Source organism: Lipophrys pholis (assembly GCF_963383615.2).
Source record: "Lipophrys pholis genome assembly, chromosome: 5".
NCBI lineage: Eukaryota > Metazoa > Chordata > Actinopteri > Blenniiformes > Blenniidae > Lipophrys > Lipophrys pholis.
Window position 1 is genome coordinate 27,910,716 of NC_137628.1, and position 24,831 is coordinate 27,935,546.

Sequence of the window (24,831 nt, forward strand, 5' to 3'; positions counted from 1 at the left end):
TGCAGACACTGCATTAACATCTATTTGCTTTCTGAAGACTTACTTTAACTTTAATCAGTCCTATAACTACTTTCTTTACAGTGACTTGATTCCAGTGTGTACACAGATTTCGGGTTCGGACAAAAGTAATGAATTCTCATCCACACAAGCAGGCAGTTTATTTTATTGGGCAATTTATCATGAATATATTGGTGAGACTGGATTAGTGTAGGTTCAGAGCTTATTATCGCCAAGTGACCTGCTATGGCGTATCACACAGTCTGCACAGGAACACTATAATAGGTAGGTCGGCAAAATAAACCAAGAACCTTTTATAGCAATATTCCTTCCTGAGTAACTTCATCTTTTCTACACTAGGGGTCATATAGTCTACAAACAAATTACGGTGTTTGTCAGCGACGAAGCTGTAGCTTATTATGGAACATCATCTCACAGCTTAAGCAGCGCTGATGAATTCTTATTGAATTCTGTGCTCAGCTGTCTCGCCGCCTGTCTCCTGGTGTATCTTCCAATTTCATTTAATACATTTGTTTTTCATTTCTGGCTATACTGTTCATTTATTTCAAACAAACCGCTGCTGCAAGAAACGTTTAACGCATCACTTCCAGCGTACTCGAGGATTTCTCCTGGGAACGATCGAGCTGAGACCGGGTGTTTAAAACAACAAATGTAAAAACATTTATTACCTCCAAGCTAGTTTCATTCGCCAGCAGCTTATGAGACCAAATCGTGATTTCCCGTCCAGGATGTTGCAGGTTATTGTTATTATTCTGTGCTATTTCTCTCATTGTAACTCCAAGCTTTTTCTACTTGTCTTTGATTTATATTCAAGCTTCCTTCTCTGGAAAGCGTAAATTTCAGCTTCAACAACACCCCCCCCCAGAAGAGCAGCTGTACAGTGTGACAGCAGAAGATAGTACAATCACTATTAGGATAGAATGCACAAAGAGCTTGTCTTTTTTTTATTTCCAGCGAGACACTGTGAACCCTCACTGCCTTTGCCCTCCCGTGTCTCTCCAGAGCGTTCCCCCCATTTCTTCTTTGACATTTCGAACTATTTCTCAATTTTTTTTCTCCTCCCATCTGCAAACTTTCACCTCTCCTCCATGCCGTCCTTTGGCCTCAATTATTTCATCCGTCTATCTTTTACTCATCTCCTCCTCCTCCGTTCCCCCCTCCCAACCTCGCGCGTGATTAAAGCTCTCGGCCCTCTCATGCTTGGTAAAGCACACAGGCTGAGCTGGTCCAGCCTCTGGCTTTACTGTAAGCAGCTCAGCAAACGTAATCAGAGCCATATGTGGTCACACACACACACACACACACACACACACACACACACACACACACACACACACACACACACACACACACACACACACACACACACACACACACACACACACACACACACAAACAAACAACTTTCTCCCAGCTTAAGACAGACTGCTACATCCGATGGTCTTTTCCCTTCCATGGATTATGTGTGGAGATTTACGTTACCTTCTCCCTCCGACTCGACCCCCCCCCTCCTTCCCTTAACACCCCCCCCCCCACCCTTTCCCCAGCTCACGTGCCCCAGTTCGAATGATTGAACCATTAGCTGACTCGTGCTTCCCTCTATTTGTGTGTCTGAATCTGTACGCCTCTTTAAATGTATAAGCATAGCTGTGTGTGTGTGTGTGTGTGTGTGTGTGTGTGTGTGTGTGTGTGTGTGTGTGTGTGTGTGTGTGTGTGTGTGTGTGTGTGTGAGAGCAGGGGTGTGAAAGCTGTTAGCTCGAGAGTCGCGCAGGCGGATATATAGCACAGGCCAGTGGTTTTACAGCTGTGCTTTACTTCCATTAGGTTAGGCACTGTCAGGCACCAGGTGCTACACACACACACACACACACACACACACACACACACACACACACACACACACACACACACACACACACACACACACACACACACACACACACACACACACACAGAGAGTAATGGGCCTGGTGTGAATGAGATGGGCATTAGAGTAGCTGTCTGGAAATGAGGTATATATATTCCTCAACTATGTCACTGCGTTTGACTGAAATTGATGGTGCACATTAATACGGAGACGCAAACTCGCGCTACACAACAGTACAGTACTAAACAGACGCGGTCACTCACCGCTTCCAAGTAAAAACGCAAGCTGACACGCTTTCGCTCGGTGGCAGAAACTCCTCTGGAATCGCCTTATTTCCCTCCGAACCACGGGTAAATATTTCATACAGTGGGTTCAGCATGAGGACAAGTACTTCACACAGGAGATTAAAAATACAAACTTCGTACCATCCCACTCACACGAAACTTCAGATCCACAACCGTAGACTAACAAACATTCACACATGTTCTGCAGCCAAACAAAACAAACACTGCAGCAAACTAAAAGCCGTGTGACACACTTTCTCCGTCCCCTGTTATTAAGGAAAAGAGGACACTTTCTGCAGGAAGTGTACATACTTTCTGGTGTATGAGCAAGAAGGAGAGGGGGTGTATTTTGTGGGTCTCAGTGCTCTGTGGGAATTAGGAAACGTTTCTATCTGTGTCATTCTCCACAGTCTAATGCCTGCTGGCATTCTTGCTAAATCCATGTCCGACTCTCACATTTAGTGGTGTTACTGGGACGCTTAAGCCTGTCCTTATTTAAACACGATACGAAAGTGTTGATCCAGCTGGAAAAAGAGTGAGAAAGAGTGATGCGAACAGAGGTAGCAGTAAGGCATGCAAAAAGGGAAAAGTGTGCTAACGACTGAGTACAAGTAGAAGAATGGACGAGCATGTTTTTGTAATTCTCGTCTCCTTTAAATGCTTTGCTGTTGCACCGGAGGTTGGAAACTGTATAAATGTAGAAGGTTGACAGACTAAAGGGACTGACAGGAAAGTATGATATACTTTTAACATATTCTTACAAGAAATGCCTACCTGATGCAGCACGTTGGTTCATTCTATACATGAGTTATATTGCTGTAACTTTAATGAACAGCATTTACTGTATGTTGTAATTTTAGCATTCATCTTAGACATTTCTCTAAGAACACCAGTCATGATGGTGTGCAAACAGAGATAGAAATGTGTTTAAACTAAAAGTAGAAAAAAAAAAAACAACCCTCAGGAGACCTCTTGGTTTCGAATGTAGAAACATTTAATTGACTCTTGATCGATCAATCAAAGAGCGGTGGACCTGCCAGTGACAAGTCAAGACTACAAACTCCTTGTTAAAAATCCATCCTGCAACACTTGCACAAATAAAGATAAGACTGTCACTAATCATTGCAGGGAGACTGGGTTTATTTTGCCTCTCGGAGCATGATATCTGCCCCTCTGGGGTTGTTCTGGGAAGCAGCAGAAGGCAGGTCAGCTCAGTCGATGGAGTGATTTAGACGTTATTTGACGTGTACGACCTAAAGGCAAAAGAAAATAAAAAATACTTCCACATGCACATGTTGAAACACCACAAATTAAATTAAATAGGACTGCAGCTGCATAGCTGTTTATTCCTCAATCTGCAGTTGATTTTTCTGTATATCTAATCAAGACTGCGGGGCGGGCCGATCCTACTGAGGGCACAGGAGGTTCATTCAGTGGCTCAGTGGCAGAAAAAAACTAAAAAATCAGTGAGGTTATTTCTTTTCCCAGCATCAATTGCCAATTGAAAAAAAAAAGTAAAATCTGCGGTCATTTGTTTCAGCTGTGAGAAGAAATCTTTGTGAAAAGTAATATGTGGACTATGAAACTTTACATGTATTCATTGCAACACAAATTGTCATTAGTTGTAATTGTAAGGGGTAAATAATGAAATAATAAAATACACTCAAGTGCAGCAGTTGCAGACAAAATGTGTCGTATCTATGCCGTGGTGAGGTACAGGCTCCATGGGGGTGGAGGTGGGAAACAGATTGAAAACCCCTGCTGTAGAGGAATGATTTAAAACACTGGCATCCTGTTCCCACAGAAAAATGGAAAAACATAATGCGACGCTGACTTTTGCCAACTAAATCCTGATTAAGTGAGAGCGCACATGTGTGGGAGAATGGAAGAAATTCCATGGAGGGTCTGCAGATATGTGGCGTTAATGAGAATTCATCCGGTCACAGTGATCTTGACCTTTGGCCATCAAAACCTAATGAGTGAATGTTTCAGCGAGACTGGATGTGTGAATCAAATTTGAATAAAATGCCCTCGATACCAGAATGGACAAACGGCAGTGGGAAACAAAACGCGTGTCCCAATATATGAAAGGACAAACGGGCAACCTGAACACTCCAACAAGTGTTTCAGAGGGAAGGCAGTGATGATTGATTTCAGACAAAAACAGAGCAACAGTTGTCCATCATCATCAGTCTCAACACACACGATCACATCTTTGCATGTAAATTAAATTTCTAGTTAGCCTCTCTAAGGACTGAATGAGGAATGGTTTGATAATTAAGAAACATTAACAAGCTGCTGGGACTACATGATGATGCATGACAATTAGTTACAAGAAAACATTGGAGAAATTGTAATAATGACTCATTAGTTTATAACATCGTTTCATAACAATCAATTAAATCCCTCGCTGGATGTGCACCAAGGTATTTCAAAGATTCTTCAGTTTTTCAGTGTTTTATGGATGGTTTTTTTACTCTTGTTAAAAGTAATGATAATTACAGTTTATTATTATTGATATAGGGTTAGATCTATGACATGAAGTATTAGCCTTTCTTGTTGAGAAGTTTTCCCCGACTGCGATCGCTTCAGTCCTCACTCATTACTTATTTATCAACAAGTCTCTAATCCCTAATAAAAGTGAAACATCATGCTGAACAGTTGGGCCTCATTACTTTACAGAAACTGAAATTATGAGCTAATCATCACTTATTGCAGGCAGCTTTAGCCACAATATGATTTTGTTTAGAGGAGATGTAAGAACCTGATTCAGAACTAGACTTGATTGGGTTCACCGTGCCGGAAATTTGCGTGCAACATGAATAATGGAGGTTTTCATTTTCATGTAAATGAGAGGAATCTCCTGCAAGACGACACAGGGAAAGGTCGACTTCGATAAAGAAATGCATGAATGTATAAAACACAGCCTCAGTCTATACCGGTCAATAACTGATCCTTATCTGCTCTTAAAACTTTCTGGTCTTCTTTTTTTAATTTTAACATCTAATTAGCTGTCGCAATACTGAGACCATGAAGGGGACACAGCAGCGATGCTGATCTATTCAGCTCAACGGAAATAAAGGCTGACCTCTAATGTTACAGGTTAATTAAATAAACCTAATGAAAAGTAAAACGCGTAAAGTCATTATTGGAAAATGTACATATATTTGGATTCAACGACCAATGCCAGAAGGTTATTTTTTTTGTTTTTGCTGTAAATGTCCAGGGAACTATATTTTCAATTCTATACAGTCTGATGCGATTTGTATACACATCTCAAAGCAGAGTGATACACATGTTCACCCCATTGATCTTACAATCAAACAGCTTTTACAACTTAAATTATCATTGCAGAAGGTAGAAAGGCTGAGGCTCATATAGGCAAATTAAACATGACAGGATTCAGCTCATCTTATATTTCTATTTTATCTCAAATGTCTGTGATGGTTGATAGAATAAGTCATATTGCAATCCCTGTGTTTCCACATCGAACCCCTCATCTCACTCCATCCATGCGTCAAGTCAAAAGACTGTGAACCCCAAGGTGCCCACACGGCAAAATCTTGTACAATATGCTCCATAAGTGAAGTCTATATATCATTTGACATTACTGAACTTGATTGAGAAATGTCTGTATAAAGCATGTGTCAAAATGTCTTCACTCTTTTTGAAATACTGATTTTAACATGAACAATGCAGGACTTGTAAATCCAGACAGCTTAGTATGTTCTATGTGCTGGAACGATATAACAAACATGAGGGAAATTAGGTCAATGAGGCCTAAAGGCTTTCTATATTACATATTTCTCACATGAACTTTAAAATTATAGTCATGTTCCAAGCTTATAGTGTCTTCTTTAGACAATCCAAGCATGAAAGGTGCTGCTGGAAATACCTCAGGACGTCTGGTATGTTCAGAGAGCCTAATGTAATTGTTGGGAAAGGGTCTAATAAAGCGCCTGAGGGTGAACATACAGCGAAGTGAAACAATGTAAATGGCAACCGAATGGTTGCAAGAATGTAATATATAACACAAAGTACTGATACAATAAATAAATGGGCCTTTATGAGTATCTTTGGACTGTGCGGGTCTCGTGTTTTGCCTTTATCGGCAGTATCTGTTTATGATGGCCTAACCTGCTGCTTTATATCAGTTCAGTTCATTCAGGTTTTTTTTTTGGTTTGTTTGCATTGAGGAAGAAGTCAGAGAAATTCCTGTTGTGACTTTTTACAGCTGTGTATCTATGTGTATGAAATAATCTACACTGCTAAAGTGTGATGTGTCGCAACAGCTGCAATAATAAAAAAACAAACAAAAAACAAGGACAAAGTGGAAAAGAATTGAGATGGATGCTTTAAAGTGCTGATGATGCCTGGAGTTCAAGGCATTTATGTATAATCTGTCTTTCCACTGCTAATGTTTCCTCTTTAGAGATGCTAATGGCGTGGGAGCAGGTCATGCATGAGTCAGTCCGCGTGCAGATTGTGGGTTTGGAAGCCTTCGCCTGGATTTCTGAATTTAGATTGCGTTAATGTTTTCTGGCATTGATCAAACTTCATTCACATACAGAGCTTTCTTGTAATGTACGTGTCTGCAGCAACTCGTGTGCTTCTCTGAACCCTATTGAACAAAAGGAAGAATAAACCCTAACCCTAAGAGAAAAGGGGGGAGATGAAGGTATGAATTGATGCTGTTATGACAAAGATCCTAATCAGGACGAGAACAAAACTGGAGAGTAGAGAAGCAGCTGGAAGTTCAAACTTTAATAAGGGCTTTTTGTCATCAATATTACAAGCATCTCCTCCTCTCTCTGTCCTGTTCCCTCTCTCTGTCCACATTACTGCATTTTGTCATCCCTCTCACTGGGCTGCTCAGAGCTTCTGCAGGACATTTTTAATCTGCTTCACTCTCCTGAGTGTGTGATGTGCTGCAAACAGTCTGGCAACTGTGCCTGCTAGTGAATTTCTGTGTGTGTGTGTGTGTGTGTGTGTGTGTGTGTGTGTGTGTGTGTGTGTGTGTGTGTGTGTGTGTGTGTGTGTGTGTGTGTGTGTGTGTGTGTGTGTCTTCCCCCGCTAACATCCAGCAGATGAAAAGGGAAGTGTGTGTACAGTATGTGTGTGTGGTAACGTATGAGACGAAGACTGAAGAAGAAACGTATCCGTCTGCTCTGATACACTGACCAGCAATGGCTTGTCTGTCTGCCAGAGTTTCATTAAAGGAGGATCAATCCAATCTATTCTCCCGGGTCTCTAACAACCAACTTTGGACTGAGAACTAGGTAGCAGAATGGCAGCCCAACACAAAAGCTGCTTCATGCAGGAGGAAGAAGAGAGGGACGGGAAGGAGCGGAATAATGACAAACAAGCAGGGGGATTAGTTAGAAAAGATTTTTGAATAAAAGGGAACAGAGCAGGAAAAAACGCAGCGCAGAGAAAAGGAGAAGAGATAAGAGAAGAAGTTGAAAAGACGGGAACTGAAAGGAGAGTGTAATCTGAGGTGTGTGAATGTGCGACGGCAGCAATCACAGCGACTGTTGTTGCCGAGTTTATTTGGCAGAACTACAACTGGCATCTGCCTATGGTCAGTTTCCTCAGTCAGACAATGGCCTGCGCGTGCACGTGTGTGAGCGTGCCTCTGCTTTGCGATGCACGACCACATCTGTTGTGTTGCGCGTCAGAAATTCGATGCACGTGTGTATTCAGGGGCAAAACTGTTGAGAGGCCTGCCACACCTCCTCCAACCCTCTTTCTCTCCGTGCAGTTCCATCAGTGCTAAGGCATCGTAATTACCCCCATTAGTGTTTTCTCTTGGGAGAAACACGCAAACGCACAAACTCCCACACACAAGCGAAGGCGAGCACAAACATGAAACATCTGCAATGCAAGCTATTTGCTTTTTGGACAAAGTCACACTCCCTCCTGTTTTTATACACACAAAGACAAGCACACACTCGTGGAGCAGCTAATTTCAGCGTGTTTAACATTTGCAACGGAAAGTGACTGGCAAGCTTGTACGCACATGCGCACACGCACGCACGCACGCACGCACACACACACACACACACACGCTTTGCCATTTTACTGCAGAAAGGTTCCACTTTATTCATTCCCTGTTTGTTTAAGGCCGTGTGACCAAGTCTATTACACAGAAACGGAGCAGAGGTGGATAGAAGAAGGAAAAAAAAAAAGCTAAACTATTTCACACACATCGTGGCATGTTCTACACTTTAGTAAATTGGTTTCATGCTTTTTAGAAAGCATCAGTGAATTTGCAGTTGGGCATCACGGAGCATATTGCAGAGCGTGTGTTTGATAAAGTCGGCAGCACTGACTGTGCAGCCCCACCGCGCCCGTGAACGTGCGCAGCGTGCTCTTACCTCTGCGTCTCAGCACTGTACTGACCCCTGCCCACTTGATTGACGGCGCAGAGTCTGAACTGGTAGGTTCTGGCAGGCGTGAGCCCGCCCACCGATACCTCGGTCACAGCGGGATCGACCTCTGATAGGTAGACCTTCCATGGAGAGTCTAGACACGAGACATAAAGATTAGAGGCTGATAATATCTGGCTGAGGCAGGACAAACAAAGACGCAGGAACACTCAGGGCCAATAAATCAAACAGAAAAAGGGGGAGGAATGGATAAAAGCGGCAAAGTAAAGAGAAAGAGGGGGTGATGGAGATAATTCTAAAGGAAAGAAGTAGCTGAGAATGCAAAAGGAAAGTAAGTTTAAAGGAAGGAAGATTGATAAAAAAGCACAGATGTTGCTGTGTGTTGCTGCCAGCTTGTTGCCAGCTTATCTTTCAGTCTTCCTGCCGACGATACCGTGGACAGATGCAGTATTATCCCTATTATTGTACCAGCCACATGTGGATCTCTGTAAGTGAGAACGATAGTGGCCATTTTTAAGTGAAAACCGAGCGCATTAGAGCCAATGTGTCATGAAAATATATTTACAGCTGGCTTTTCGCTCTCAAACACAATCCAAATAAATCCAATATATATATCAAGCATGGAACAGGTAATCAGGGTGCAAAAAAACTCAGATCCATTCCTTACTGTCTGGATTCATCCCTCACTGAAATTGACCAAACATTTAAGCTCTCTGCATTCTTCATCTTTCCCTTTATCTCTAGTCTGTTATTCCCCGGTGCCACATTTTCCCTTCTCTCTCCCAAGATAGCACCTTTCTCCTCTCGTACTCTCTGCCATTATTTTCCTGTATTTTCGCGGTTGTCAGACGGCAGCTGTGTAATGGTGACAAGAACAACAACAAAAAAAACCCCAACAACTTCAAGTCACACTTGTGGTGCTGCTCTTATTAGAATGAGGATTAACATTTGATATTTGCTCTCATCAGTCCAGCTCCCACATTCATGAGCCAAGAGCTCGGCTGTGCGTGTGACGCTCAGCGCCCAGCATCCTCAGCCTCCAGCAGGAGTGAGCAGCTCTCCATCCGTCTCTCTCCAATCTGTTCTCCCTGTCATACTTTCCATCCTTCTTTCCTCCTTTTCCCTTTCTCCTTTCTTATTTGACAGGGAGCCAGCCTGCTGTTACAACATCTGCGGTAGAGAGAGAGGGTGGGTGAGATGCAAAGAGAGGGAGCGAGAGGAGGAAAAGGCAGGGTGAAGGAAGTATTTATTTATATGGAACCTACGAGTACTTTTACACAACTACATGATTTTCCATATGCCAGAAAACGAGTGCATGTGAGTGACTGGTAGACAGCAAGTGAGCAGCTGTTTGCTTCTCAGAAGCTATCAAGTATGCCCAGAGACGGACATGGACATATGCACGCGCACACAGGCACACACGGTTATACGTACTGTTCTCGGAGAGCTCCAGCAGGTAGTACAGAAGCGGGGAGTTCCCATCGAAGGGGCGTAGCCAGGAGAGCAGGACGGAGCGGGAGTCGGAGTCATTGAGGCGAGCCGTCAGGGAGCGAGGAGAGTGCGGCAACTCACTGGGGGCAAGAACGACACGGATCTTCATCAGGTTTACTCATATTCGTTTGGACATTTGTCAAGCAAACTTGCGGTCAGAGGTTTGAATCCCTCCAGCTGACAGTTTGCCATGGTGGGTGTCTGAGCAAGAACCCCGACTCTGAACTTCTAGACGCTGCCCACCGCTCCCTAGAGATGGTGTCACGTGTGGCCAGGTGAGTTGGAGGTCACCGGCTGTCCCAATTTTCATCATCAGACTTGAGTCTTCTTTTTCTCTTTTTTTTCGTCTGGTTTGAGGGAAATGCAAGGTGGGACGGCCACGTTTTGGTTGGCTCTGCACCTACCTCTCTTCTGTTCCTTTCTGACCGGGGTCTCCATCTCTTTTTAGTTGCTACTTTTTAAGGATGAACTTTTCGTTGTAACTATTTCCTCCCACAGCAAAAGAGGAAAACTAAACTGCAGAAATAAAGACTTATTTTCTTTTTCAACCTGAAACACTTGTGTGGCTTCTTTCCTTTGTGTTATGGCTTCATTCCACTGAGACATGTCATTTATGTAGATTTTATGAGGCCATAACAGATGGGTTAAAAACAGAGACAAAATATTTGCTGTACATTGTATATGTGACAAATCCTTTTATTTCTTTCTCATTAGTGTATTGTAACTGTCAAGTCAATGTAATAAAAACTATTGAAGCTCATTTATACTTTCAGTGCTCACCAACAGGGTAGGAGCTCCAGTGTAAGGTCCTCTTTTGGGGAGAATGTGGGCTTTACGGTGTTGCCCGACAACACTTTGGCACATTCATGGCGAGGTTAAAATGGAGAACCACAGATACCATTGAGCCGAACCTTAACAGTCTCATAAAGTATTAACAACAAATAACATCTTTGTTTGGTCTACAACAAAGAGAAACCCCTCAAGGACCATCAAGAAGTTGACTGCATGCATCTCCTGTGACAAGATTCCATTTGTAACATCTCATAAAGGTTCATGAGGCTTTACAGTGGAAAAAAAAGGAAAAACGTATGTTTTAGTATTTCTGAAGTCTGATCAAAAAGTCTCAAGGTGTATTTGAAGGGGAAAGAAGTCATGAATAAGTATACACCTCTTTAACGTGCCTAAGATAAGAGAGGAGTGGCTCCACAACAAGTCAAAGAATACTAATACGCTATGCAGCTACAACTATTATCAGTCTGGTGTATAACAAGAACAACCAAAAGTTTGTGGTGGGGGGGGGGGGGGGGGGGCGCATTCAACAGAATTGAGACAAATGTCACAGCTGGATTTGCAAATAGAAAAATGTAAAGTGAATTCTTGTCTTAAAGTAAAACTTCCCTGATGCACAATAACTGATGGTGGAAAATTGTATTGATCAAAATCATTTCAACAAGCTCATTGGATGATGGAGAGAGAGACTGACACTTCTTGAGTCAGACTGGAGTGAGACTCTTCTCTGCCGCTACACTGTGATACGGAGGTAAAAGTGTTTCGTTGCATTACTAAGGTTTGCTGAAGAGTAGAGAAACCTGTGCACTGCACTTTCCAATAAATGTGCCATAGACCTTAAACATCATATCTTGAGACCTGAAACATCATCTTGAGATCCGATGCATGAGAGGTACAACTAACTGTCAAGAGCTTCAGGCCGAAAAGGACATTTTTATCAGAAGAAAATCTAATCAGACTTTACATTACTCTGAAGAGGAGGAGTAGATATTCTTCTACACAATTTCATGCTGGAGGATGTGAATGTAGATGGAAGTGATATATTAGAAAGTTTTAATGACGTGTTGATGAACCTTTCATTAATATACAGGCGTATGAACTGTATTTAGGAGCATCACAACTATAATAGGAATAGATTGAACATTTTAACCATCAAGTATTGTTGAAGAATCTGTCAATACTTTAAAGTTAATATGAAGTCGCACATCCTTTGTACAATCGGATTGTGTTTTTCAGTAGTTTGTTGTACGCAGCGCTGATGTTCAAACATATTTTTTTTTCATATTTTGAAGATAAATTCATCCATCAGGTGCAGTAACTGAAAAATGAGTCCATTAATCAGTGAAAAAAACACGTTCATATACTGTTTAGAAGAAAACAAAGAAAAAATCTGGCCACCTGCCTAGTTAAAGGGTTAAAGTGAATTTAGCGCTCCTTAAGAAAGCAATCAGGAACAGGACATATTTATCATTAAGAGGCTGGCAACAACTGGCATTTACTGAAAAATGCAAATAATGAGCCAACTGTGACAGAGACAGTTTAGGCTGTGTGCCTCTCTGACATTAACATTTGAGTTTCTATTCTGCAGAAACATAATGAAAAGCAATGAATCTGAATCAAAGGACGAAGATAAAATACCGGCATACTGTATTTGTTTAATTTGGGCTGCTAATACATTGAATTACTAAATTACACATGGCTGATAAAATGCATCCAGGCCAATTATATTATTAGGAACATCTTTATCGTGCTACTCCCAGTCAGACTTGATAAAGTTCAAGGGAAAAATATTACATAAATGTTCATAACAACAGAATTAGAGTAACTTCAAAATGGCTCAAAGCACTTGGCTGGATTTGTTCTTGGCTGCCAACAGTAACCAGGTAGATTTCAAAAAGTCCCTGATCCTCGCCAAGAAACAGTCGGCACGTAGCCCAGGAACTCCACAAAACCACAATTTGTAGTCTTCACTGAACTGAACTTCGCTTTGGGTTTTTTGTAGAAATCAAGAAAACAATATAAAACGGGTTGATAAGTGAAGGTTGCATGTGCTCACGTCCAGTTTAAAAAAAACAAAACAAACTTGTACAGATTTAAATCAACTTTTCTCGCCCTGTTTCAAAGCCTCTCGACTAAACCAAACCAACTATGTGCTCGTCACGCCTAAATATGCTGTGACAATCATCAATACACGACAATCTACTGCAACTTTTCATAAGCGGTAGAAGCTGTCAGAGTATAGCTTTAATATCCGCATCCAAACAAAAGCGTGTTCCTGAGCAGGTAATTACACATTTATGCTTTTGTGTCTCATCAGCACGTCTGTGACAGTGTGCTGGGACTGTTCATTAGGCAGACATTTGTTTCCTGTGTTTTGTTGTTCTGTTAAATATGTGCGGTAGAATAAGTTTGGCTCCAACATCCAGGTTAGTTCTTGGGTTTAGTCCAGGACCGGTTCCAGAGGGCGATATCTTTTTTAAATATGGTTTGGTCCGAATGCTTCTGTCCGGGCTCTGTGTCGCCACAAATATATTTCAGCACATCTATTAAAAATAAATTTTCCAGACATTTGCCCATCCCCTGTGTACTCCCGCCATATTAATAACAATGAAAGCAATCCGGTTATATTCATGAAAGCAATAAAGACAATCCACACATTTAATTAAAGCAAGTTTAGTGTATCGTAACTCTCTTTAAACGGTAGAGGAGGAGAGGCAGACAAATGTAGATTTTAAATGTAGTTTTGTGAAGGCTGCAGGTGCACGCAGAGGAAAACACAAGTAGAGAAATTAAAGGAGATCAAAGAAGAGAGCGAATACCATTACTCTGAAACAACAACGAACGAGTCTTTGTAAACTTGCTGCATCTCGTGTTTATATGGTTATTGATTATTTCCAACTATTCAGGATCGTGCGAGTCCGCTGTCAAAGGGCTCTCCACTGTCAGGCTGCAAACTCCTATTAATTGCTTCGGGATACGCGGGGTTAAAAACATCTGCCTCGGTTCTTTTTCGCTTGTGTACAAATTCACATCTCAATATTAATGGAGGTGTGAACCAAGAAAATCGAGGGAGCTGCTAAAAGAGTCGGGCGAGCAGCGCAGTGAGGAGAGTGCAAGGACAAGCCGCCAAGCAGGGGAGGGAGCGAAGGGAAATGAGAACCATGTTTTCTTTTCTGAGCTGACATGATCATATTAATTAATGGATGAGCTCAGAGAATGTTAGAGCAACTACCTTCACACCCGGCCTGCAAACACACACACACACACACACACACACACACACACACACACACACACACACACACACACACACACACACACACACACACACACACACACACACACAAGCACAAGCACAGTCACAAACTCACGGACACACGGATGGGTCTTACGGGAGTTGAACCAATAACCTGCTGGTAATTAGTCTGTCTCTGCAGCCGCCAGCGTCTGTTAGCCTCTGTGACCCATTGATACGGAGCTAACAAGAATGTCAGTCACACACATAGATACATGCGCACATACACACACACGGATGTGCGTGCACACACACACACGTTCATCGTGTGTTCTTACGCGGATGTAAACACAGATCTGCTCCCACTCTCTGAGGGTGACATGTATAACCTCTTGTCCCTCTATAATTCAGAGGGATGTGGATCTTTGTTCTCTCTCTCTCTCCCTCTCCTCTACCCTGCAATTACATGAATATATCATAAGTGCCTATTATAAATATATGACAGAAATGCTTATTAATATATAAATGCTGCTACCTGTTCTCTCACAGTGGCCATAATGAGGCTGTGAGGGTCGCAGAGCAGGACACAGTTTAAACGTGTGTGGCCTGTTTTACTGTGAGCAGATGGGAATGATGCCTGCTCATACCCAGACCACCATGTGGCACATCTGGGATGGGCTCACCCACAGCACACAAACGCACATGTGCAAGTACGTTTTGCATAGCAATGTGTAAGGGATCTCACACAGGTGGGATTGTAGAGTCTACTTGTAGTCAGATGCATGCTCGCATTTATTACTCTGTCTCGTAAAAACTCACCGAGGGTCTGACCCTTGACTGAACATGGCTGCAACCAGAAACAAGCAATTAACTCATGAAACAAGTGCTGAAAGTACCTGACAATAATTATTTCCTCGCCCATCTGCTGGGTCTCATTGCTTTTAGTTTGCATAGTCAATGCTTTTTTTCTTTTTAATTTCTGCATCATGAGACGTTCTCTCTGTCAATCATATCTGCAATATGAATCAGCCCAACACCTCACTAAAAGACAGAAACATGTTTTTCCTCCTTTAAAGCCACGCTGCATCAAAATCAATGAGACTAATCACAAGGAAAACTATTTATCCTGCCAGATAAGAAATTACTTATTCACAAGGTATAAATAATATGAAAATCAAATATCAGCCAGATGTCTGAAAATGTATGGGGAGGTAAAATATATGTGAAGCAGAACAAAGCACATGTTTCAGGGCTTGATAAACTGAGATACACACTGATTTGTTTTCTTAGCAAGAGTTAAATGAAAAGACAAACACCGCTCTCTCGTCAGCGTGTTAAACACGAAGCTCCAGCAAGCAGCTGGTTGATTTAACTTAGCACCAACAGGAAAACAGGTAGCGTGAAGCTCATTAAGGCCCCATATCTCATTTGTTTGATCTCTGTGAAAAAACACAACGTGATTGAGTAGCAGATCGGGGAAGGGACGTATTCTACAAACTCACATGACTTCGAGGCGTGCGGAGTGGGAATCGTTGCCAGCTCTGGATGTCACGGTACACGTGTAGTCCCCGATGTCGCCGGACCACGTCTGGCCGATGGTGAGGGATCCTTTGCGCAGGGAGACGCGGCCTCCGCTAGTGGGAAGGACCGTCACGCCACCTCGATCCCACATGAACCTGCAACAAGAAGAGGTTTGTATGTGTTTTCTAATATTCAACATGGGACAGTTTAAATGCAATGCTGTGCTGTAGATGTGAAGAACGTGCAACAGTTCCTTCACAAAGATAAATCCGTATTTGCTGTGGCCAACTTGACCACCCCCTTGCTCTTCTTTAAGCTGAAGGTGGTTTGTAATAAACCCGAGCTGTATGTCTGGGGTCGTTCTCCTCTGCTGCAGAATCAGCGGATCAGACGCTTTTCTGCTGGTTTTACATGATGGATAAGTAGCATTGTTTACATCGACCGTAAAACTTTTGCACCGCACTGTAGACGGTAGGACGAGATACTACAAGATTAGAGATCGTGTAAGTAAACAGCCGGGCCGCCGAGCACGTACCTGATATCGATCCTGGGGTCGTGCGTGGCGTTACAGTCCAGAACAGCAGTGGTTCCTTTGATAACACGCTGGTCTGTCGGAGGAACAGAAATAACTGTGCGGCCTGGCAAGTGATAGAGAAGACAAAAACAATGAGAGAATTAGACGGTGTAAATAAAAAAAAAAATATACATGAAACTTTGCATGACATGGTTCAGTCTTGTTTAAAATGCATACATAAATGTATGTTGCAGAACAATGCCAACAAATAAAGGTTCAACACTCGGGCATGCATTCCCAACACACCCACACACAGAGTAAGAAAAACAGCACATAATCTACATTTAACTCAGCAGTGAGAACAGAAATCTGCTCGAGCAATGTTCATCTCATTAAAGTGGATTTCATTGAGAACAGCCAGCTCATGTTCACATGTACTGTATCTATATATGTATATATGGGAACAAGTAGCTAATCAATAACTTTATCAGCTAATCTGTCGGCCTCCCATCAAGCCAATCAAATGATTATTTAACTCCTGCATCAGCTAACTGCATCAATAACCAATCACAGATCTACTCACCACTGCGAGCTAATGCAATTGGACAGCTATGGATAAATTACTGTTCCATGTCTGTTTTAGCCTCTTTAGCAAATGTATATTGAGCAGTTTAATCTGTTGTTGTTTGTGTGTGCACAGCATGTGTTGTGTGCGTCTTACTCCAGACGGTGAGCGTGGCGCTGGAGTTGATGGTTCCCTCTGAGTTGGAGGCGATGCAGGTGTACTCTCCCGAATCCTGGAAGCTGACGGGCAGAATCTGCAGACCCCCAGACTGCAACAGTGTGAACCTGGGAACCTGGACGGAGCCGCTGGCTAAGACCTGTGATCCTGCAGAGAGTGAAAATAATAAATTAGCCTCAAGGTGAAGGAAAGTAATTAAGCCATTAAGCACATTTTAATTAGAAACACATTCTGCCAGTGCGTCTGTGTGTCTGTGCGCACGGTCTGGTACCTTTCCTCCAGGTGATGGCAGGCTTTGGAGCGCCGCTCGTCTGGCAGGTAAACACGGCTGTGTTGCCATCAGTTACTGTTTGGTCTGACGAGGGGGATGTAAATGTAGGGGCCACACCTGAAATTGCAAGGAGATACCACTTGAGGAACGAAGACAGAAACAGATTGCGAGGAGCAAAAGGAAAAATGAGGACAACTTGGAAAAAAAAGAAAGAAAGAAAAAAAAAAGGGATGCTTTTGTTGATCGAAACGCTTCCTCTCTGATCAATATAGAGGCTTTATTCACAACATGGCGCTACGTGTGAGGGCATAAATGAGGAAGATGGTGGTGTGGTGGCTCCACAGGGACCTTTGATTATTATCAAATGTTCACAAACCAAAATGAAACTCCTCAGAGGCAAATATAACTGTATGAACAGCCGGCACGCCCTGCAGACCATTAGGTCAAGGTGGAGTGTTTCCCTGACGCAGTCACTTGAATGAAAAATGGCTAAAACCGAGAAAAGATAAAGGGAAAAAGAAAAGAAAAAAAACACCTTATGAAACATTTCAGTACACAATAAATGTGATTTTCAAATCAAAAAAAGGGGAAAAATGTGAGCAGAAGCAAGCTTGTGGCTGGAAGTTTGTTTATTGCATTGCAAGTGTAAGTGTAGTTAAGTTAAATATAGAGAAACATTTTCCCCAACTGGAATACCAAACCATCTTTTTCTGCCACATATGCATAGTTACAAACAATTGAGTTGATGTTAAACATCACCGTCAGCATATATAATATTGAGGTTAACATCATCGTCTAAAAGGTGGCAAGAAGGTGAGGCTGGTGCCAAATTACAAGTACTCGATCAGCTCAATGCTGATAATCAGAGAGAAGCAGGCTTCAAGGAAATTATGACGTAAAATGCTAAAACACAACTTGTACTTGTACTTGGTATTGGCTCCAGCCTCAAGGGACCTTCTCCTATTCCTCTTTATCCATCTAAGGAAGGACAGAGAGTAGTTTTCTCTCTCTCCTGCAGAAAAGATGAACTGGTTTATTGTTTTATGCCTTGCTGGTTTTTCCAGCGATGGGCTGGTGACCTATCCTCTGTGGATCTTGCCTTGAGTCTGAAGTCGGCTGGGATCGGCTTCAGCGCAGCGCAAACCCTCACTTGTATCAAGCTGTATCAAAAGTAGATGAACAGATAAACTAGGGGCCACTTCAACAGCCAGTATATGATATATTATGATGAAATGCTTCTCTGGTGTAAATCCAGAACAGAAAAAAAAAAGAATTTGTTCAAATACCTGTTACATTTATACATGAACAAACGTGAAGGATGAATAGCAGAAATAATGCAGCTGCAATGATTTGCTGATTTGCTGATTGGCAGAAAAACGATCACCCTCTATATCCTGTCAGTTGTTTTTCAATCCAAAATGCCAACAATTACATACCTCAACACTCTCAACTGGGAGATTTTCCCATTTGTGGATATTTGTGATATTCTAATTGTTGATTAGGAAAAACAAGAAATGTAATTATGTCATATTTTGCTTTCGCATTATTCTAACAATAATAATCATTGTTAGTTGCAGCTCTAACGAACATAATCACACAAACAAAAATGATTATTTAAAAGAAAGTGAGACGAATTAATGTGGAAAAGGACTTGAAATAATCCATGAGAGCACAACTCATTCCCGATATCTCAAGCACTTGTGTGTACAAGCTGATCAGAGGAACTCACTGGAGACGAGCAGCTGTGCGTGTGCTTGGGTCTCTCCTGCAGCGTTGCGAGCGAAGCACTGGAATATTCCCCCGTCTCCGGGCTGGACCCGGCGCACAGTCAGCCCGGCTGCCGCGTTGACCTTGTAGCGAGGGTTGGCCAGTTTGGAAATGGGCACGGCATCCTTGTACCACTCGATCCTCGGCTGAGGGACCCCTATTTGTGTACACACAAGAGAAACACACACAAAGGGGGGAGAAAATATTTAGTTTCCCTAATTACATGCTATCTGACCTCACTGCTGAGCCAAGCACTCCAAAAATGTGCAGACTTTTATCAACAGTCATTCTTCTCCTTTTCTCTCGCTCTTTATAAATATGCATGCGTGCATAATGACTGCTAATAATATATTGATTGGAAGGCGTGGAGGTGTTGGGCTAAGGGTGGCAGACGGGGCCAGAAAACATTCTGAATAAAAGATTTGGAGCAAGAGCGGCACGTTGAATACCTGCAGAGTTTGTGCCCACCTGTCTGATGAACATGCCAGAAATGACAGGCAGGGGGCTCATGCAATTACTCTGTCTCAGGCAGGCCTTCCCACCTGTGTGTGTGCGTGTGTGCGTGTGTGTGTGTGTGTGTGTGTGTGTGTGTGTGTGTGTGTGTGTGTGTGTGTGTGTGTGTGTGTGTGTGCGTGTGTGCCTGTGCGTGTGTGTGTGTGGCTGTGGCTATTTGAAGGACAGGGAGAAAGAGAGAGAGAGAGAGAGGATTCCACACTTTCCTTCAATCTGTTGGTGTCAAGCTCTTGCAGACATGCGTGAAGTATTTTCTCTCCCTCCCTCCCTGCCTCGCTCTCTTTCACTGCACTCTATCTTTTCTCCTTCCCCCATTCCTCCTCCAAGCCTCCATCCCTCTTTCTTCGTACCCTCAGGCCTGTGCGATTTAATTACACTGCCACTGTATCAGATTACTGAGGAGGAACATAAACTCGGTGTGTGCGAGAGAGAGAGAGAGAGAGAGAGAGAGAGAGAGAGAGAGAGAGAGAGAAAGGGAGGCAGGAGGAGGAAGAGGAGGAGGAGGAGGAGGAGGAGGAGGAGGAGAAAGTACAGTGTGGCAGTTTTTAGAGCCTGTGTCCAGTCGTGCTCTTGTGAAGGTTTTCATGTCATCTATTTGAAGACACTTAGTGAAACTTCGAAGTTCTCCGTCAACATGGCGGTGCGCTCGCCGCCACCAAAATTCCAGCGTCATCGCTCACCAGGCCTTTCGAACCACCGCTCACAGATCCTGGACGCTGATGCCAAACCTCAGCCTGATGAGATTTGGACCAGGTCACCTTGAATCAGGCTGAGCAGCAGGTGATTGTTCAAACAGCAGGACTGGAGCTTTTTACAAAGAGACCCGACATTGAAGGGACAAATATTGGGCCAATCACAGCACCGGCCTCACCATCTCTATGCAGCAGTATGGCGGGCTTTAGAAGGAGTGGATTTAGGCGGGGACACTTTTATCAGGCATTTTAATGCTGCACAGATTTAGAATAAGTAATGCAATATGGCCAGTTTCAAGTATTAACAGGCAAACCTTATCTTATTATTAATTTTATCTGCACCAAAATATAATCAATGCAAATAATCTTTTTTTTAGTGTTTTGTGTTTTCATTTTGATTTTATATCACAAGGCGTGGTGAGATCATAGTTTTCCCCAATACTGTTTTTAACCCATTACACAACTGCTCATGATCCAGAAACAATTGGAAAAGTTTTTTGGTTTTTTTTGGTCCCTTATCACCACATCAAGTGGTGATAAGGGACATTTTGGATGTAGTGGGTCTTCTATCTGGAGATTTTTGCCATTTTCCAGATGAGAAGTCAGAGCCTTATCTGAAACTTTCATTTATTCAATAGTCTGTTTCCTCAGCAATACAATTAATCATGAGGTAATTAAATTATTAAAATACAAAGTGCCACTTTCGCAGAACAATTAAATGCAGATTATTAAAAGCAGTCAATCTTTTTCATCCAAATATCTATTGGACGTATTCTGCCTCACTGAGAGGGTTGAACTGGTTTCACAGGGAGAATTTCTGCGTGCAGAGCTTCATGTTCTTCCTGTATGTGGGATTTCCCCAGGTACTCTGGTGTCCCCCCACAGTCCAAAGAAGTCAATGTTAAATTTGCTGTCGCTGTGAATGAGTGTGTGGTTGTCTGTCTCTCTGCTTGCCCTGTGTTGGACTGGTGACCTGTCTCATAGTCAGTTAGGATCCGATCCAATCCCCCCACAACAATAAAGTGGATGAAGCGGTATAGAACATGAATAAATGGCCTCAATAAAACCTGGTTACAGGAGGAGGAATTTATTAACAGTATAAAGATATATTATATATCATTAAATAAAATCGAATTGAACTGAACTGACTGAAGCTATTTAGTTATATTGTGAGTGTGAAATTGTGTGGTGGATGAAGGAAATTCCAACAGTTCATCAGGGACACAATGAAATTTAATTAACATTAATAAAAAAGATAATCCCAGTTGACTATGGATGAATACAGGGTCACGTCACCAGATCTTAATCACACTCACATTAACCTCAACGGCAGGGTTTTGCACTGTGGGACACAAAAACCTGGAAAAACTCATACATGCACAGGGAAAACATGCAAACCTCACATAACACCCCCGTGGTCTCACACACAGACAGCGTACCTGTAGCCAGACAGGGGATATCCACATTCCTGTCGAGGTCGGCTGAGATCTTCCTTTTGGGCTGCACAGTCAGAGTGGGTGGTTCTGCACAGAGGAGATTTAAGACCCAGAAAAAAGAAATTTAAATAAACATCACAATCAGAACCAATATAGAAATAAAACAGCATATAAAGCTGAATGGGGAACAGGAAGGGCTTAAAGTGCTACTAATATTAGGTTGTTAAAAAAAAAAAAAAAAAAGCTGAAGAAAAAATAACTTAAAAGAGGAGCTGGGAGTTCTCCCTCTCTGAGCATTTATTCTTTAATAGAGAAGAGAGTTAGAGAGTCGAAGTCGGCATCGCAGAATAAAAATGGTTCCCCCTCTTGGCCTTCAGTATCTTGAGTGTCATTGAAAGGCAGGATTTCTGTCTATATGCCCTGTGAAATGATTTCCACACACAACGAAAGAAAAACACACACTCATAGTACCCCCAGGGAAACAGTATCCTCCCTCCCTTTTTTTTTGTTAAACTACTCCATTTCACTGCCAATACCAGCTCCCTCAAAAAATGCCCCCCCCCCCCCCCCCCCCAAATGCTGACAGCAGCTATGAGAAATTAAATGTGAATTCATGCCTGCTGGTTTATTTCTGTAATGCTACGAGTTATTAAAAAATAAAACTACGGTGGCTCTGTTTCTATAAACAAATAAACAAATAAATAAATGCTAATAATCAGTGAGAGATATTGACACAGCGAGCCCAGAGAGGAGCCGGAGATGCAGTGTCTAATTCGTTTTCAGTCGGAGGGAAAGCGGCTCCACACAGCAGTGGCACCTGTACACTGAAAAATGACTTGGTGGAAAATGAAATGTCCAGCGCATGAACTAAATAATGAACGTGGATTTCAGTTTCTCCAAAGATGTCACTCCTATTGAACCAACCGAAATAATTTTAATAGACCTTTCATTTCTTTTTAGTTTTTTTTTCTTTTCACTTTCGCACTTGAACTGTAATAACATACAAACAATAATATTTTCGACACAGTGCTGTCATGTTTAGGGCCGTTGTACTCGCAGTCCCTCGCCTCCAGTGTTATTTCTGTTCCTTTGCACATTGCAGGGTTCAACTGAGGAGGCTAAGTTTGATCAAGCTGCACGGCAGACTGCTGTGCTACATTTATCCTACTTGACTCCGCCACCTCTCAACTTCTTTACCACTTCCTGGGAACTTTTAAAACCCACACGTGTTTGTGTGTGTGTGTGTGTGTGTGTGTGTGTGTGTGTGTGTGTGTGTGTGTGTGTGTGTGTGTGTGTGTGTGTGTGTGCATCTTCTATCTTTCATGCAGACAGTGAAATTTGGGAAGAATTTTGTCGGTGGAACGGGGGCAGCGTGCATGGAGCAGGAAAACGAGAAAACAAGAGATGAGTTACATCCACATGGCGTGACACTGATAACACGGCTGCATTAATCCTCCTTCAGACAGGTGAGTGCGAGGGAACACAGTGTAGGTGCAGAAACAGAACAAAAACCCATCTGAGAGTGTTTGGGGTGGCTGTTTAGGCCTCTGAGCTCTTATGGCTTCCCTACTGTCTGTCTGCAAAACAAAGATGGGGAACAACAAGAGATGCATTGTTGTTTGCACCAGCAGCCGTCCGTACAGTATACAACATGGAGGATGCAGTGTCATACATATTCCGATTAGTGGATCGGGGCAAAATAAAAAAAAGAGAAATGAAATTGAATAATGAATACCTTTGAGGCTGTCTCCTTCTTTTCACACAAACACATACACTATTCTGTTTAGGAATCCCTTTTATTGCATCAAGCTCAGTTGAGCCCGTAGCAGAGAAAAGAGGATCAGTACCAATGTATTCATCAGTCTCTACTTCTCTGATACATATGAATGCATGCAGACTTTGTCCCTGGCAGGCAGGCCTTAACAGTCCTGCCGCCTAATGAAGGAAGATAACGTGGAAAAAGCTAGATTGTGGAGTAGAAGGTGGATGGAGAGAGAAAAGAGGCAGGCAGAGGGTACAAAAATTGGCGACAGATGCCGAGAGGGCACAAAGAAAGAGAATGAGCCGGTATAAATATTCAGGCGGGTCTTTTCTAACTAGTAAGTATTCTGAAGACATGGGTAGTTCTCTAGCTCTCTCTCTCTCTCTCTCTCTCTCTCTCTCTCTCTCTCTCTCTCTCTCTCTCTCTCTCTCTCTCTCTCTCTCTGCTTAGGTGCTCCCTCGCTCCGACAATCACAGCAGATCAAAAAGACGCTGACGAAGTGGCGGAGAAAAGTTTCGCTTCATCAATCACACGCTCCCCGATCGCATGTTTGTTGTTTTCTGTTTACGCACATGGACTGAGGACCTGAGGCGTGGGGGGGGTGTGGGGGTGTGGGGGGTTGTGACGAGATCGCTCCAGTTTGAGTGCTTTCAGTGTTCTCCTATTGATTGGCAACTCCGGGGAACAAAACTAATTTAGCCGCCGGGCCAACAGGCGTGTGCGTGTGCGTGTGTGTGTATGTGCGTGCCTTGGCGATCGTATGCGAGCACACACATGCATCCATGGAGGAGTTTGTGTGTATACACGGGCGCAACAGCTGCTTGTGACGACAATGGGCATTTTACTAGTGAATGCGAACACACACACACACACACACACACACACACACACACACACACACACACACACACACACACACACACACACACACACACACACACACACACACACACACACACACACACACACACACACACACACACACACACACACACACACACACACACACAACGTGGCCTGAACGCTCCTGTGGCTGACAGCTACTGCCTGTGGGGTGTCCGCGGCCACGCTTCCAGGAATGAAAGAGGAATAAACGGAGGAATAAACAGAATGAAACAGCGCCCAAGGCAAAACAAATGTACAACAGAAGACAAGAGTGAGTTTAAAATAAATTAATCACGTGTTGAGGGCTTTCGAGGGCCTTCCCAGGACAATCACAGATAATTATATTAGGTAGTGCGTGTGTGTGTGTGTGTGTGTGTATGTGTGTGTGTGTGTGTGTGTGTGTGTGTGTGTGTGTGTGTGTGTGTGTGTGTGTGTGTGTGTGTGTGTGTGTGTGTGTGTGCGGACACAAGTCAGCCTGAGGTGACTTGCCTCCATTTTTTGGGGACAAAAAGTTTCCACAGTGTGAGTCGTTGATTCTAAGCATCGAGATTAAGTTTGAGATTTGGGTTGGATGAGGTCAAGACGAGTCACCAAGAAATGAAGTCAAGCCAATTTGATACTTTCTGAGCTCAGTGATTAAAACAAGACCAGGTCA

At 42.9% G+C, this 24,831-nt stretch overlaps 1 protein-coding gene across 1 annotated transcript in view; it reads right to left on the minus strand.

Annotated features, from left to right (window-relative positions):
* The window catches only part of LOC308110328 (protein sidekick-1-like), a gene marked incomplete at its 5' end in the record, with an annotated part of 289,129 nt that overhangs the window by 76,221 nt on the left and 188,077 nt on the right, over positions 1 to 24,831 (minus strand). Inside the window, 8 exons of the mRNA XM_080464568.1 lie at positions 8,547 to 8,694; positions 9,993 to 10,129; positions 15,576 to 15,749; positions 16,130 to 16,232; positions 16,830 to 16,997; positions 17,122 to 17,238; positions 18,851 to 19,045; positions 21,533 to 21,616. Coding sequence (XP_080320694.1) covers positions 8,547 to 8,694; positions 9,993 to 10,129; positions 15,576 to 15,749; positions 16,130 to 16,232; positions 16,830 to 16,997; positions 17,122 to 17,238; positions 18,851 to 19,045; positions 21,533 to 21,616 — 1,126 coding nt within the window. The remainder of the gene's footprint in view (positions 1 to 8,546; positions 8,695 to 9,992; positions 10,130 to 15,575; positions 15,750 to 16,129; positions 16,233 to 16,829; positions 16,998 to 17,121; positions 17,239 to 18,850; positions 19,046 to 21,532; positions 21,617 to 24,831) is intronic.